The sequence below is a fragment of the Coregonus lavaretus genome, assembly GCF_964263955.1.
Source record: "Coregonus lavaretus genome assembly, chromosome: 5".
Lineage (NCBI taxonomy): Eukaryota > Metazoa > Chordata > Actinopteri > Salmoniformes > Salmonidae > Coregonus > Coregonus lavaretus.
Window position 1 is genome coordinate 63866091 of NC_139992.1, and position 15570 is coordinate 63881660.

Below are 15570 nucleotides of genomic sequence, written 5' to 3' on the forward strand. Positions count from 1 at the left end.
CTTTTCTTTCAGGCATGGTAGCATTTTTTCTGAATATGTTTTCTGTATAGTGCAAATTCCAGACATTACTGGTTCACACCTGATTGAACAGTGCAGTTTTTCATTAGTCATGTGCTCCATCTAAGGTAGACAAAAAAGGGGACATACGTGATGCAGCTTTCAAAGGTCTAATGAATCAAGCTAAAATCTGCATTGAACTGGGGTCATGGCCAGTTTAGGACTTGGGTGTGAGCATATCTTTATTTAAATGTTTTTTTGGTACTTTTTACTTTTTTTCCCCAATTCGTAGTTACAGTCTTGTCTCATCGCTGCAACTCCCGTACAGACTCGGAAGAGGCGAAGGTCGAGAGCCATGCATCCTCCGAAACACGACCCTGCCAAGCCGCACTGCTCGCTTAACCCGGAAGCCAGCCGCACCAATGTGTCGGAGGAAACACTGTCCAACTGGCGACCGAAGTCAGCGTGCATGCGCCCGGCCCGCCACAAGGAGTCACTAGAGCGCGATGGGACAAGGACATCCCGGCCGGCCAAACCCTCCCCTAACCTGGACGACGCTGGGCCAATTGTGTGCCGCCTCATGGGTCTCCCGGTCGCGGCTGGCTGCGACACAGCCCAGGATCGAACCCGGGTCTGTAGTGACGCCTCAAGCACTGCAATGCAGTGCCTTAGACCGCTGCGCCACTCGGGAGGCCGGACTGAGCATCTCTACAATAGTGACAGATAGGGCTGTTTGGCTGTAGGATTTCCAATCAATCTGTAAGCTTTAAAGGGGAAATCAGCTGTTGAATCACAAATCGGTTTCCCCGCCCCTGTTTCGGTAAAAAGCTGAAGGTTGGGTCTGGAGAAATGCAACCACTCTCAAGTTCATAGACAGAGCTATGGATGCAAGAACTGACCATCCATGATATAAAAAACTATAGTTTTAACCATGTTTTGAGGCTATAGTGTTAGTTTACATTTATTTGTTTACTAACATTGGAGCAAAACAAGCCTATACTTTGGGTTCTGATCGGGTATGACAGTTTAATTAAGCTTATGAGGCAGTAATAAGTTATATTATTCAAGAATCAATGGGTACATATCATTAAATTATAAGTCTAAAAATGGATGTCTCAACTGCGGATTGCCCCTTTAAAGTCTTGAACTTAACAAGTTATTTGACATATTCTAAACATGTTTGTTTAATAACACAACATTTCTCTTCAGTAAGTTATTCTGAGAAGGGATGGTTTTAAAGGAACTCGGGGAGTCATGGTTACAGGCTATTAAGTCTGACCGGCACTAAGAAGAGTACAATATAGACAGATACTCTGTATGTTACCCCGTTACCCTAGAAATGGGGAGCACTGGACAGAGAAAGTCTAGGCCCATTAACTTGGTGTAACAATGTTAAGATTCTCTAGCACAACTGGAGAAAAACCCTCAGAATCGCCTTACACACGTGTGGATCCACTGTCAAAGATGTGTCAAATATGACATATATATATACAGTATGTGGGACAGGCCCTGCCCTAGGCATAAGCGACATTGCCTAGTTACAGTTTTGACTTAAATCGGCTTGGAAATCTATGGCAAGACTTTAAAATGGCTGTCTAGCAATTATCAACAACCAACTTGACAGAGCTTGACATTTTTTTTAACGAATAATGTGCAAATAATGTGCAAATATTGTACAATCCAGGTGTGCAAAGCTCTTAGAGATTTAGCCAGAAAGACTTACATCTGTAATCACTATTTCAAATTCAATAAATGTGCAAAAATTCTAAAAACATTTATTAACTTTGTCATTATGGGGTATTGTGTGTAGATGGGTGCGAAAAAAAATATATTGAATCCATTTTGAATTCAGCCTGTAACAACAAAATGTGGAATAAGTCAAGGGGTATGAATACTTTCTGAAGGCACTGTATGAGTATTTACAATCCCCTTCTCCAAATGGATGACTAATTTACCTAGCTCTTATGAATAGCTCTTATCAATGTATAAATTACAGTGTATGGAGAATGCTGTTATTTCAAGGTCAGAATACGGTGTATCTGTAGACACACCTCTGCCACACCTTCATTTATTTGATCTCCACCCTGAACGAATTGCGGTTGAATAGCATGCTATTCTCATGCTTAGGTTCAAGGTCAGAATATGCACAGAGAGAAAAATGCATAAAAAGGGAATTGCCTTCCATTTACCCGCACTTAACTTGAGTCGTAATTCCCCCCCATGTGAATAGGCAGGCAGATCAAACGGCTGACAACAGTAGCCAGGCTAATTGTAAACATGCTGGAGAGCTCAATAAAGGGAGAGCTTTAAAGGGGATTAACAATACGGTGCTCATGTCTTCTGCACCACCATCGGCCACTTCCATCCCTGCTTATGATCACTGTCAGATCCTTGTGTTGAAAGGATGGTGGATGGTGGGGGTCTGTTCACTTTCAGCCCCTGAGCCTGGAGACATGCAAGTGTTTGGGCTTAATTACTATTGTCCCAGATGTTTCTCTGCCTCTGTTGTGTTGTGAGGCACGGTGGGGGTTTATACTGGTACTGCAGTCTATCTCATCAACCCATCAGGACTCATTGGACTTCTCCTCAGCTCAACAGATACTCATCTACTGCACTGTACTGTATATGCAGTAGGAATCAAAAGGTGTACAGCAGGATTTCGATCTTAAACATGTCCCGTCCCGCACCCCCCACCCCCACCCCCCCCCCCCCAGGTTTCCGTGAGAGTGCCTTTGCATACGCCATCGCAGCGGCGGGCGTGGTCCACGCCGTGTCCAACGCCTGCTCCATGGGGAAGCTGAAGGCGTGCGGCTGTGACGAGAAGCGGAGAGGCGACGAGGAGGCCTTCCGCATCAAACTGAACCGGCTGCAGCTGGAGGCCATCCACCGCGGGAAGGGCATGGTGCACGGTGTCATGGAGCACTTCCCTGCAGACCTGCCCGGGCCTCAGGACTCCTGGGAGTGGGGAGGCTGCAGCCCCGATGTGGACTTTGGGGAGAAGTTCTCTCGGGACTTCCTGGATTCGCGTGAGACCTACAAGGACATCCATGCCAGGATGAGGCTCCACAACAACAGAGTTGGCAGGCAGGTGAGAGGAGGCGTTTCAGCTACTGAAGTGGGCTGTTTGGGGGTGGTGGGTGGGGGGAGTTATGACTGTGCAGAGGGGTACAGCTCTCTTCTCTCTAAAGAAAATACTATTTGAGAAGGTCCGGTCACACAAAGGTGGCAAGGTCCGGTGGCAAGGTCCGAATGCGTAGTAACAAAACCCCACCTCGCAACCGATGCGATCCCAAACTGTTCAAACTGTTCACACCCCTCTTGTTGGCAGAGAGAACATTTCCTGCAATTCTACACATTTTGCCATGTCTTATGTGGGTTCATATGATACCAGGGGTCGAAGCCCGACTGAGTTCAAATGTTTTATTTATTTTTTAGTTGGGATCCGCGGTCCGTATTGACCCCGTTCTCTGGGTCTGGATCCAGCCTGTGGTCCACCTGTTGAGAATGGGGACTTAGTGTGTGGGGGCCCATAGGGCTATGGTCAAAAGCAGTGCACTTAGATCGCCATTTGGGACACATTCTTAGTTCACTGAGGAGTTTTTTATGGAAAAGACACATTAATGCAGGTACAAAATGAAAGGATTACGACTCGAGTCCTAATGATAACGTCATTTTGAGGCACACGCTCTGATTTTATCGGCTCAGTGTCAGTAGTGACCTATCAAATACAGATTACTCACTGATTTCTCCACATGATGCAATTGCCTTGCATGTGTGGTCTCTTTGAGTCAGGCTTCCTCTCTCACTTAGTTTGTAATCAGGCTGTTGTAGCAATACAATAACAACCATGGAAGCAGCTGAATATGTTGTTTGAAAGTACTCATAGTTTTAGTATGGTTTATCAGATATCAATATAGGAAATCGTTAATGGATTGATATGAAATAAATGTCATAGCTGACATTTATTGGCAAAGTTGGTGTCGTCACCACCCCTCACCATATACATTTTCCTATCATTATTACATTTCAAAGCAAGATGCCTCCTTATGCTTTTTGTGGATGTCATAGCCAGAACTCCTGTCCAAGCAACTGTGATCTTGCAATTTTGTCACACCCTGGCTCTGGGGACTCTCGTATGTTGAGCCAGGGTGTTAATTTCTAGGTTTTGTAATTCTATGTTGGCCAGGGTGGCTCCCAATCAGAGACGGCTGTAGCTCGTTGTCTCTGATTGGGAGCCATACTTAGGTAGCCGTTAGGCATTCATTTGGTGTGGTTTCTTGTTCCGTGTTGGTTGGTGTATGTAACCAGGGACGTCACGTTATCGTTTTGTTGTTTTGTTCGTGTGATCATTATTTAATAAATATGTTCGCATTCCACGCTGCGCCTTGGTCCTCTGTTCCCGACGATCGTGACAAATTTATGCATGCTCAATTTAATCTACTTATGTGTTCCTATGGGCAGTGTAGCATTTGGCTAATAAAGAAGCTTGGTTATGATGGCCATAAAGCAGTGGTCTGGAATTCGAACGTAAACATCAACAATTTCCTTCTAAAAAAACATGGTTATCCTTAACTGTAGTTTTATTTGGTTGATGTTATGATACCATAGGTGATCAATTGAATAACATTAGTATGGTATTCCATGGGTATTTTCCCAGCATATAGTTGATTTCATGGACAGATGCTTGAGGTTGCCATGGTATTATTAAATGACAGCGATAAGTTATGGTTGCTCCCAGGCAGCACTGTTGCCATACACAAAAGGAGCAGTAAATTTCACATTGTTCGACGCTTCCTCCTGAGTAATTTGGTCTTGAATCTTTTCATCCGTTTACTTCTGGTTTCCTTGATTATTCAGACAAAACACAAATGTGGAGTTACTCAGCCAAGGAGCGTGAGAGAAAGAGTGAGAGAGAGAGAGAGAGAGAGAGAGAGAGAGAGAGAGAGAGAGAGAGAGAGAGAGAGAGAGAGAGAGAGAGAGAGAGAGAGAGAGAGAGAGAGAGAGAGAGAGAGAGACTCAGATGATTGTCCTGATTTTCATGTGCAGCAGGGCCGGCAATAAAGCCATGCTCTGCCCTACACAGTGACCCATTATTGTGTCCATAGCATAGGTACAATGAGCCATGAAATGATTTGCTTCTTGGCCAGTTATATACTGTAAAATCAGATGACATACATTGAAAAAACTAATATCATTTCCAAATCAACAGTCAGTTTAATTTAATTAAGAATTTCAGAGTTTCTATGTTATGTACTATGAGGCTACTATTGTTAGTTGGATGACAAGACCGATGATATATGATCAGTGTTACACCCCTTTGTTTTAGGAAGTTGCACTGTTATGACAAAAATATATCAACATTGGGAAGATAGAGAGGCGTAGCTAGCTACTGACTTTTGATCTATTTGACAATCAGGGTGATAAGTTGCAGGGAAGATTCATAGTTTGGGGACATTGAAGCTCTGTTTTTGACAAGAGGCCTATTTGGCAACAATAGCTGGTTGTGCTAGAAAAGTACCTGCTGCTACTGGGAAATGCTTTGAAACTGTCAAAACTGCTTTTGGAGACAGCTTCTTGAAGGAGAGCCAAGAAAACCGGAACTATTAACATACACATTGGTTGAAACAAAAGCTATCCAAGTTGATATCCAAGAACGCTGTCCAACAGTTGCACTTTGTAATTAACAGGAAGATTATCATAAAATGTATTTCAGTATGGCTCAATTACATATTGCTGGAATTTATATGCAGTTTATTGTGAACAGTTTTAACGAACTTAATGTACATTATCTGACCTGTGTTTTGACACAGATTTTGACCAGAGTTGCATTCAAAGCTGCAGAGTCGGTGCATCTGCTAGTCGTCTCTCAGATCAGGTTACACAATGCTCTGGGTATGTGGAGTGCAGTTCTCTTAGCACACCTCATACATCAATGCTTTAATAAGTTCTAAGCTGGGAGAAGAAAACAATTGAAGGTACAAATGAAATATACTAAAGCAGACATCAGAGGTACAGTATGACTCATGGAGTTATGCATCGTTAGAAGAACACAGCCAGAGCAGCACCTTGACAACTTCAAACAGAGCAGAAAGCCCCCCCCCCCAAATCAAAATGAAAACACTGACAGGTGAGGTCTCAAATAATACCTCCTCCCTCCCCCACCTCCCCCAACCCCTCCCCATAAAAAGGAGCTGTCTTTTGTAGAGGAATGTGGCGGTTTTAGTGGGGTATACATGTCGCCTCATGCCCACCCTCTGGTTGTCACAACGTTCAGTCTTGTTAAAAGCTCTAATTAGTGGCTGTTGGCTCTTTGGAAACAGATGTTTAAACCCAGCAAAAGATTTTAGACATCAAACACGGCGGAAAGTAAAAAGAGATTCGCCCTTCCTTCCCCCCAAATACAAATTTCAGAGAAGTTTATCAGTCATAGAAAAAGGGATATTTTTTTACCAAAGCACATCCCTCTCATTACGACTATTTTCTCTGCATTAATTCTAAGCAAATGTTTAGTAAAATGTACTGTGCAGCAGTGTGTTGTGTATAATTATGTGATGATTGATCGGAACATGGTTTTCGAGGTTACAGTGGCTGTCGATAACATGGAAACATTTGCAAGGGTAGTAAATTCCTTTCGCTAACATTTTCATTGGAATCACTCAATTTGACCTGCACAGCCACAACAAATGCTGGCATTATTTCACATAGCATGTCTGTTTTCCCAGCTACGAGCAATGTGCCTGGATAGTAGATATTAGCTCTCTGCTTTGATGTTGTATATTTTGATTAATGAGGTCTCTCTCTCTCATATGTAGCAGAGCTTATTACACATTGACTGTGCCTTGTGACCAGTTGGTCTTTATAAAGTCTTTATGGTGGCCTGTTGGATCTCCATTAGAGGTGTATAGCATCTAAGGAGAGGGAGCATTCCATTGGGCCAACAGTGGATCAGTTTCACCACCATGGTCTAGGCTCTCACAGGGGCACAACCAAAACAAATGCTCAATACTATTTAAGGCACAGCATGTGGAAGCTATCGATGTAATAACATTTTATTAGAAGGCCCAAATTGGATCTGTGAATGTTGTGTACAATTAACTGAGAGTAATACTCCACGTGATTGTTGTGTAGCGGACGGTTCTCATTAGGTTGTTACTTTATGATGAAATGATTGTTCAGTGTCAGTTATTGTGTGGCCTCGTTTTAATAATTATTTGATGACGTTTTTGAATTACTTACTTGATGCTGAAAGTTAATGTGTTGTGGGTTTGTTTATATTCTTTGAAATCTTGGCTTTGTGTCCCTTTATGGTTGTTATTACATGTCTTTGAAATGAACTACATAAAGCAGTGTACAATGTTACTTTGTTTGTAAAAACGGACGTTTGAGATTCCAGGACAGATATATCTCCCATAAATATCTAAGTTGTAACCCACAGAATGTAGCAAACTTCATAACTTAACGTCATATTTGCTAAACATTGAGTCATTATAGTACTCTAAATCTCATTAAAGATAGACAACATACCAGTAACAATCCACAAACAAGACAGTCAACAGAAGTAATTTAGGCCATAACATTTTAATAGACTATTCAATAAAAAAAATTATGACACAATAAGGATGATAGGAATAGGGGATTAAGCACGTTGACAATATTAAACAGACACACTATTTGATAGAGGAAGGAACATGGTTTGCGTCCCAAACGGCACCCTATTCCCTATATAGTGCACTAAATAGGGAATAGGATGCCGTTTGGGACTCAGGCATAGCAAAGCGTTTAAGTGCTCTGTACACCATGTAATACCTAGTATTGCCTGTGGTCCTAATCTGCTACCAATATGTCTTATTTGATCTCAGTCTGGGGCTGGTTTATAGAGGAGTCTGTCTCACTCTTCCCCAATTAAAACAGCCCAGATGTGTGTTTTTAACGGTGGTCTGCCAATGAATTTGAGGGCAATTTTTTTTCCTTTGCATAACTACAGTGTTAGTTTATAAGACCTACATATGTAGTCCACAGTTTTCATTGAGACTGACAGTCAAAGGCCTGAGACAGAGGCCTTTGGAGGATATGACCATGTGTAGTTAAACATGAACGTCTCCTCATACATTATAAGAGGGCATTCAAATCGAGACGATACACTAGAAAAAAAAAAGGTTTCTTCGGCTGACCCCACGGGAGAACCCTTTGAAGAATCCTTTTGGGTTCCGTGTAGAACCTAATATGGAAAGGATTCTAAAAGGGTTTCTTTAAAGGGTTCTCCCATGGGGACAGCCAAAGAATCCTTGTATGCAGTTTTCTTCTAAGATGATACTGTTGTAATACCGAGGTACCAGCCTAAATATTGTAAGTATTGTTTGTTTATATCACCGTTTATTTCCTTGTCCATGTTGCTGGGGACATCTGACAGTTACCATGTATAATATGCTTTGTAAACATGATGGAGTATTGTGTGAATACACCATAGAGTGAGACCTGTACAAGACAGGCAGTATTAGCTGTGTAATGAGACCATTGTTAGGCTATGGTTGCATTATACTATATACTGTATATCCCATAGGCCATAGGGCTCTGGTCAAAAGTAGTGCACTATATAGGGAATAGGGCGCCGTTTGGGACGCGGCCTATGAGATGCTAATCACTGGATGGCAGACACAGACATGAGCATCAGATAGTTCCTGTACTCTGCTCTCTGTTCTCCCTCCAGGCCTGTCTAGCCTCTGGGCCTATGAGTGAGATTCTAAAACCCAGTCAGTTCCGCTTCCAAAAGGGCACCATAAATCACTGCCATATCAGCGTCTCTCGTCAGTCAGTCACTTCCAGGAGAGCTCAGCTCGGCAGCGGCTCAAACACTCTTCCTCCCAGTGCCACAGGCACACCCACGTCGACTCAGCTCATGCCCCCAGGTGCACCCTGGGACACGGCGTGGAGGAAAGGGAACAATCTTCCTGATCTGATCATCATCACCGCACTCATGTCAGACCGGGCCACTTATGGTAAGAGCAGGCAGGTCCCATTTCCTAAACTGTGACAGCTCTGAGGTTTTATGCCTGTTTTGGTTTCAGTCATCTCTCGTTTGAGTGTGTCATTTTTGTGTCCCACACTTACAGGCTTCAGGATATTGCTTCATCCAGTTTTTTTGATAGTAAATAAACGTACTAGTTAGACAGTTGATTATGAGAATTAATGAAAACAACTACAGTAAGGATACAATTAGACCGGCCAGTTCAGTGTGTATCTAAAGGGTTAAGTGGGTTACTGTTGTGTAATTACAGGGTGTATATATAGCCAGAAGGATACAGTTCAGGGAAGTAACTTGGTCTGATGTAAAAACGAAGCTTAAAAGGCCTGAAAGTATTTCCCCAGGTTTGTGATGGTGGTCTGATTGGGCTGTGATCGATAGTTGTTAGCTTTGGCCCCAGTGAGATCAAGAGTGTTGTTTCTCTTTCCCTATCATTACTAATGGATGACTCAAGTGGGTCCATTTATCACTCTCCCACTCTACTCATTCACACAGAATAACACTTTCTCTCTATTCAATGGGAACACCTACGAGAGGCCCTGAAATGGAAACCCACAGCACGCAAACCCAAGCCTTAAAGAATTCATGCTCCTCCACAAAGTATATCTTCTTTTGGCAAATGTTCAAAATGACCTTTAGTCTTAGAGTGGCTACGACGATCCCTTGGCTCAAACCATCAGAAGGCTCTGTTTAATGGATCAGAACACAGCTGAATAATAGAGTGGATTTCGACTCGTTTTTACCAAGGGAAAACACGTTTCAGGGTCTCCTCGCTCTTCATCAGATGCTAGCTCAAAACAAAGAAAGAGAAGCCAGCACATGAAATAGTGCAGTTTCATCTCAGCTCGTTTTAGCTGTGACTCACTCACATACTGTAGTAGTAGAAACTTAATCCTTTAGCATTCGACAGACTAAACTTGACTACTCTCAAAGTTTTCGAACGTCTTCGTGTGTGTGTGTCCCAGGGCAGCTGCGTAGAGGCCTAGGAGAGAGTAGAATGTGGGAGTGCTGAAGGTGTGTGTTTGTGCTTGTGCTGTTGATAGGGGTGTGTGTAGGAGCATCTGTCAGTGCTGAGGGTGGCCCCTTTTCCTGTTGGTAATTGGATCTAAAAGTGTATAACTCAGGCTGACAGATGAGTGCATTGTTGAGAAAATGGGAGGTCTGGGAGTGTGGGAAGGACATCCTCATTCGGGATGTGAACTTGGCATTGTCTGAAAGAGCACTACTACAGTACAGCTTCGTCGAGTCAGTTATTCCAGGCAAAACATCTCAATAGTAGGCTAGTGCTACCTACATATTTGTGATGCCTGTAATAATTTTTATGCCTAATTAGTTACTCAGCAATATGAAGCATACACACACAGCCCATGTTGGGAGTGGTGGCCAGGATCAAGTGGAAGGGAGTTCCACCACCTTAGAGTGAGAAATAGTTTAAATGAAGTGTATTTCTGTTGAACATTACTGTAGAAAAGTTAAGCCAATCATTTTAGTGACAATTATATGTGATAAATGTTAACAGTTGTGGAATGAAAGAGGAGTCTAATCACAGTCTAGTTGATTTGCCTAATTTGATGAGTGAACATGTGTCCTACTACAGGATGGGATGAAGGAGGATGTTAACGTGCAGTTCCCTGTTCCCCTCTGTGCAGGTGGTGATGGACCACATGAGACGGAAATGCAAATGCCACGGGACATCAGGAAGCTGCCAACTGAAGACCTGCTGGCAAGTCACACCGGAGTTCAGGGTGGTAGGCTCGCTGCTCAAGGAGCATTTCCACATAGCCACCCTCATCAAAGCCCACAACAGGAACACAGGCCAGCTGGAGCACGCCCACCACCCCACACACAGACGCAGATCCAACCTCAACGAGCTGGTCTACTTTGAGAAATCCCCGGACTTCTGCGAGAGGGATTTGCGGTCCGACTCGGCCGGAACGCAAGGGAGGATCTGTAACAAGACGAGTCCAGAGATGGACAACTGTGAAAGCCTCTGCTGCGGGCGAGGCCATAACATCTTACAGCAGACCCGCAGTGAACGATGCAATTGCAAGTTCCACTGGTGCTGTTACGTGGTCTGCGAAGAGTGTCGAATAACAGAGTGGGTCAGTGTCTGCAAATGAAGAAATGCAGAAATGCAATAATATACCTTTTTTAAACAGGGAAAGACTGCAATACACCCATTCCCTTTGCAATGGACTGCCATTTCCATTAGTAGAATGGAACGCACGAAAACAAGACTGGAATATAGCCAGTTCAAAGAGGTGTACAATCAGAGTGTGCACAGCATGTGTCCAACCACCATAGTTCAGAGCATCTGGAGCTGCACTGCCTTTCATCTCAGAAAGTGTTTTTAGATTAAAGATAGTGAAATACTATGGATAATATTGATAACTGAGCACTCATGAATTTAAACTAGGGTTCCGAAAATGACAAATAGCTGATTTTTTTATCTATAGATGTAAAACAACTGCCTGGGTTTCCGGTAATTTAAGAAGAAGAAGAAGAAGAAGAAGAAGAAGAAGAAGAAGAAGAAGAAGAAGAAGAAGAAGAAGAAGAAGAAGAAGAAGAAGAAGAAGAAGAAGAAGAAGAAGAAAACTAACAGCAGATATAGGAAAGAAAGAGGTTGTTCCAGAATGTCATGTCTGCTCTTGCTCTATACTCTCTATACTCAGAGCCACAAGTTAACGATGTTAACTCATATGGGTTGTTTTGTAATGTTTCAGGTTACAAAATGTGCCAATTCTATATGTCAATCTGCAAAATGGCTACCATGTGCCTCAATAAAGTATATTTGTCCATACTGGTAAAAAGAAAGGAAATGTGGACTATGTTGACGGTTGTGGGTGTTCTCTTGCAAGGATGGAGTTGTGAAGACAGAGGATCAAGTTATAGAGACATGAGTAGTTATACAGAATGGACATCAGAAACAGCCTGAGGGCAATGGTGGAGCTGAGACAATGAAAAGACTGGGCCAATTGGTCTGTGCTGCTCTTGGTACAGTTAGTAGTTGCAAACTCTGGTAATCTATAGCCCTACCTTTATACTACTAACTGTTACGATATAGTCAATGTAATAAAGCACTACAATTAGCTCATAGGTTTGACTCAGTTAAGTTTAAATGTTATAAAACTATCGTAAAACCACCATTAGAGTTTGTGCAGATGAATGGTTAAAACTCAATGCAAATATAAGGTTGTATATATCCTTGCTTGCCAATAGGTCCATTGTTTGTCTGTGTTGTGTGTTTTATTATGAAAATGTTATTTCCCCATAGAATATATGAAAATGCATTTCATCAAAGACCTTGTCAGTCAGGGAAATGTATTATGAGCAAACACATTGTGTCTGTGTTAAAAAGACTGATAATGTGTTACTGGTATATTGGCACAGATTATTTTGATGCAGATTAGTAGTTTGCACATGCATTTTGTTCTGGAGAACTTGTATTTTGGGGATATAACATAGCTATATGCAATTTGTTATAAATGTATTATTTTTCATGTTCGATGGTCATGGTTATTTTCTAAGTTATTTTATTTTTGTGGATAACTTAATATTTGTGAAACAATAAATAACTAAGTATAAAAGGGACTTTAATGTGATGAAAAATGAGAAAAGTACATTTGTGAAAATAAATAAAGTGTAAAAGTATATCTTGTCATGAGTCAGCAGGTTTACCGGCAATGCGCATCATCACGACTTGTTTGCCTTCCATATATGTTGTTTGCGTGCAGCACCACTGTGGCATCCTGGTTTAGTGATCCATTCTCAGTTCCCTAGTGTAGGATGAAGTTACCAAGTCAAGTGTAAGAATGTGAGAGATATGCTTTCAAAGTAAATAGATGTGCACTATTAATGTGCAAAGTCATACAGACCTATTCTTATCTAAACATACAAGCTGAGAAGAAAAGCTCTCCCTCTTTCCTGTGCTATACTAGTAGTATGGCATCCAGTCCAACTTTCAGTGCATTTTTGCCCTGGTGAGGACTGCTTGCACTGTGAGAACATGGTGTGCCTCAAAACCCTAGGTTGACGTTTGACATGTAGCTTTTGCCAACCACACAGAGATATCCCCAGGCCTTTTGTCAGTCTACAGCGAGCCTCATCAGCAGCCAAATTGCAGCGAGCTGATCATTTCAGCCTTATATAAACAGGCAGAAAATGTACAAACAGTACATGTAGAAGATGATTTTAAGCTTCGCTTTGATAATTCCTTTTGTCTCTTTTTCTTTAAAAAAATAACCTGTGACTTTAACATTTGAATCATGAATAGGTATAATCATCCAGATAAATACTTGGTAAATATCAAATGACAAAGAAATGGACAGCAATCAATCATTGGTACTAACTGGTGCATGCATTCAGGTCTGGACTTGTGCAGTTTATTAGAATAGTATCTCCTATTGGTCTTGAGAGTATATCCCAAAGTTATTCTAAACGGAAGTACCTAACATTAATTTGGTGATTGAGATTTATATTTTTGATCCCGTTGCATGGACTGGCAGATGTGGTATACACCTCTTTTATACAAAAAACAAACATTCTGATGCTGCAATAATTAGTCGAGAACACACTGGACCTACAGTAAACACATACTCATCTTTGCACAAATAAATTATCCAGTAGTGCACACTCTCCAGCCTATTCCAATGAAATAGCAGAAAAACCTTCAATAGCATTTTAATCAGTGTTTTTAAACATCAGAAAACACTGCTGCCCGATGTCTGACCTTGGTGTATAGAACCTACATGCCCTGAATTAAAAACCATGAACTGTGTCACCAACCATATATTTAAAGAGTCTGCAAACTTAGGTGACCAAAAAGGTAAGCAACCGAAAATGCTAGTACATTACTCTCCGCAAACAAGCGTTGCTCCTGGTGGTGTTAACAACAGCAGGAAAAGCCAGTAGCCATAAAGAAGGGCAGAGGAGAGTAGCGCAGACCTCAGAGCTAGCAGATGGAAAACAGGCAGTGCATTGCCAAAGCCTGACGTGAAATAAAAGTTCTCTGTGCATATTTTTCCAAGGGTGGATCGCGTAAAGCAGATCCGAGGGACCAGTCCATACAAGCAAGGTACCAAACCGAGAGAGTATTGACAACACGTGAACTTCTGAGCGACACAGTTTTTATTGCGAGAAGAAATAAGTCATTGTGATTTTCTTTGTTGAACACAAACACACAGTGAAGTCCAGAGTCAATAACCATAGCATGTCTATTGAAAGGGTTACATGATTCATTCATGCTTGTTTGACCATAAACTAAGGAGGAATTGTTATCACAAGAGACCCATTTTAAACTTGTTCTTCTAATTAGATGTCGACAAACAATGATGAACTTTGACATTATTTTTGGCACGAAGGCCACACGTGAGTGCTGTTACAGGCATAGGATTACTGGTCTGTTTGACATGTCTGACATGAGCAAGCTCTGCTGAAGGCTGACAAATTATGAACATACATTATTGTTTTATTAGAATCCTTTAGAAAATGTAACCATTTCTCTCATGATTAGACAACCAGTGCCCACCATATCTGAGCACAGGTACGGTGTCCATATTATGACAGCCTCAGTAAACTCCTGCTGAGACTAAGGCTGTCCTAATATGGACACCGTACCAACGTACGGTACCGTGACTACAGTGAAAGAGGAGATCAAGGGGCAGTAGTGTTCCCTCTGCTCCTTGCTATCAGTACCATTAATCTGGGGAAGGGCTTAGTGATTACCAGACCCATTGTTTACAGACACCCTTCCTATGGGCGGTCAGCCTGTGGTCCTGTCTGTGTGGCTGTACGGGGCCACGGGCCACCTCCTCTAGAGACCCATATATGTTCGTAAAGGAATGAAGGGAAACATTCGTTGTGCCACTTTTTGATAATAGTCTTCAAAATTGGCTACTCCAGTGGCACAATGGTTAATCACAGATTAAGGTTGCAAAATTCCGGTAGATTACCCAAAATTCCCAGGTTTTCCAGAAATCTTGTCTGAATCTTCAAAAAAACTTGGAACCCTATCGCAACCCTATCACAGATCAAGCTCATAAGTAACAATGGGAAATAAAACGTTTGTTTGCCTGGGGATGTCTTGACATTGGAAAATATGATGCCCCATTGAGTTACATGGAACCCTCCCAGCAAACATGAGTGGGCTGTAGGTTGCTTATAAATGGGCTGTAAGTTGCTTGTAAATGGACCATATGAACAATCCATAGTTGAAACTCAATCCCTGCAAACAATGAGCCGTTAGGACGTCACAAAATGGTTGCCTGAAGTCTTCAGTACGTTGTGTCATGGTCCCCTGGAAGGTTTGTCTAGTTCCCAGTTGGTCCCAGGGAAAGTTTTAGGATGTTGTGTCATGGTCCCCTGGAGGTTGTGTCTAGTTCCCGGTTGGTCCCAGGGACGTCACCTGTTGGCCGCAAAGAAACGTTCTCCCTACCAAGGCACGCGCACCCTAGTTTCATTACACATTACCCCTTGTTACTGTTGCCAAGCCCATCAAGGCCCTGATTGGTGAACCGCTGATCCAGTCACAGCTCTTGGTCTTTTGGCAATGT

The 15570-nt window shown here is 42.3% G+C and overlaps 1 protein-coding gene across 1 annotated transcript in view; it reads left to right on the plus strand.

The window, feature by feature from the left end:
- LOC311128875 (protein Wnt-10a) overlaps nt 1-11529 on the plus strand; it is a 15724-nt gene extending 4195 nt beyond the window's left edge. Inside the window, exons 3-4 of the mRNA XM_084161095.1 lie at nt 2712-3085; nt 10669-11529. Coding sequence (XP_084017221.1) covers nt 2712-3085; nt 10669-11139 — 845 coding nt within the window. The 3' untranslated portion in view covers nt 11140-11529. The remainder of the gene's footprint in view (nt 1-2711; nt 3086-10668) is intronic.
- Nucleotides 11530-15570: the final 4041 nt, after the last annotated feature.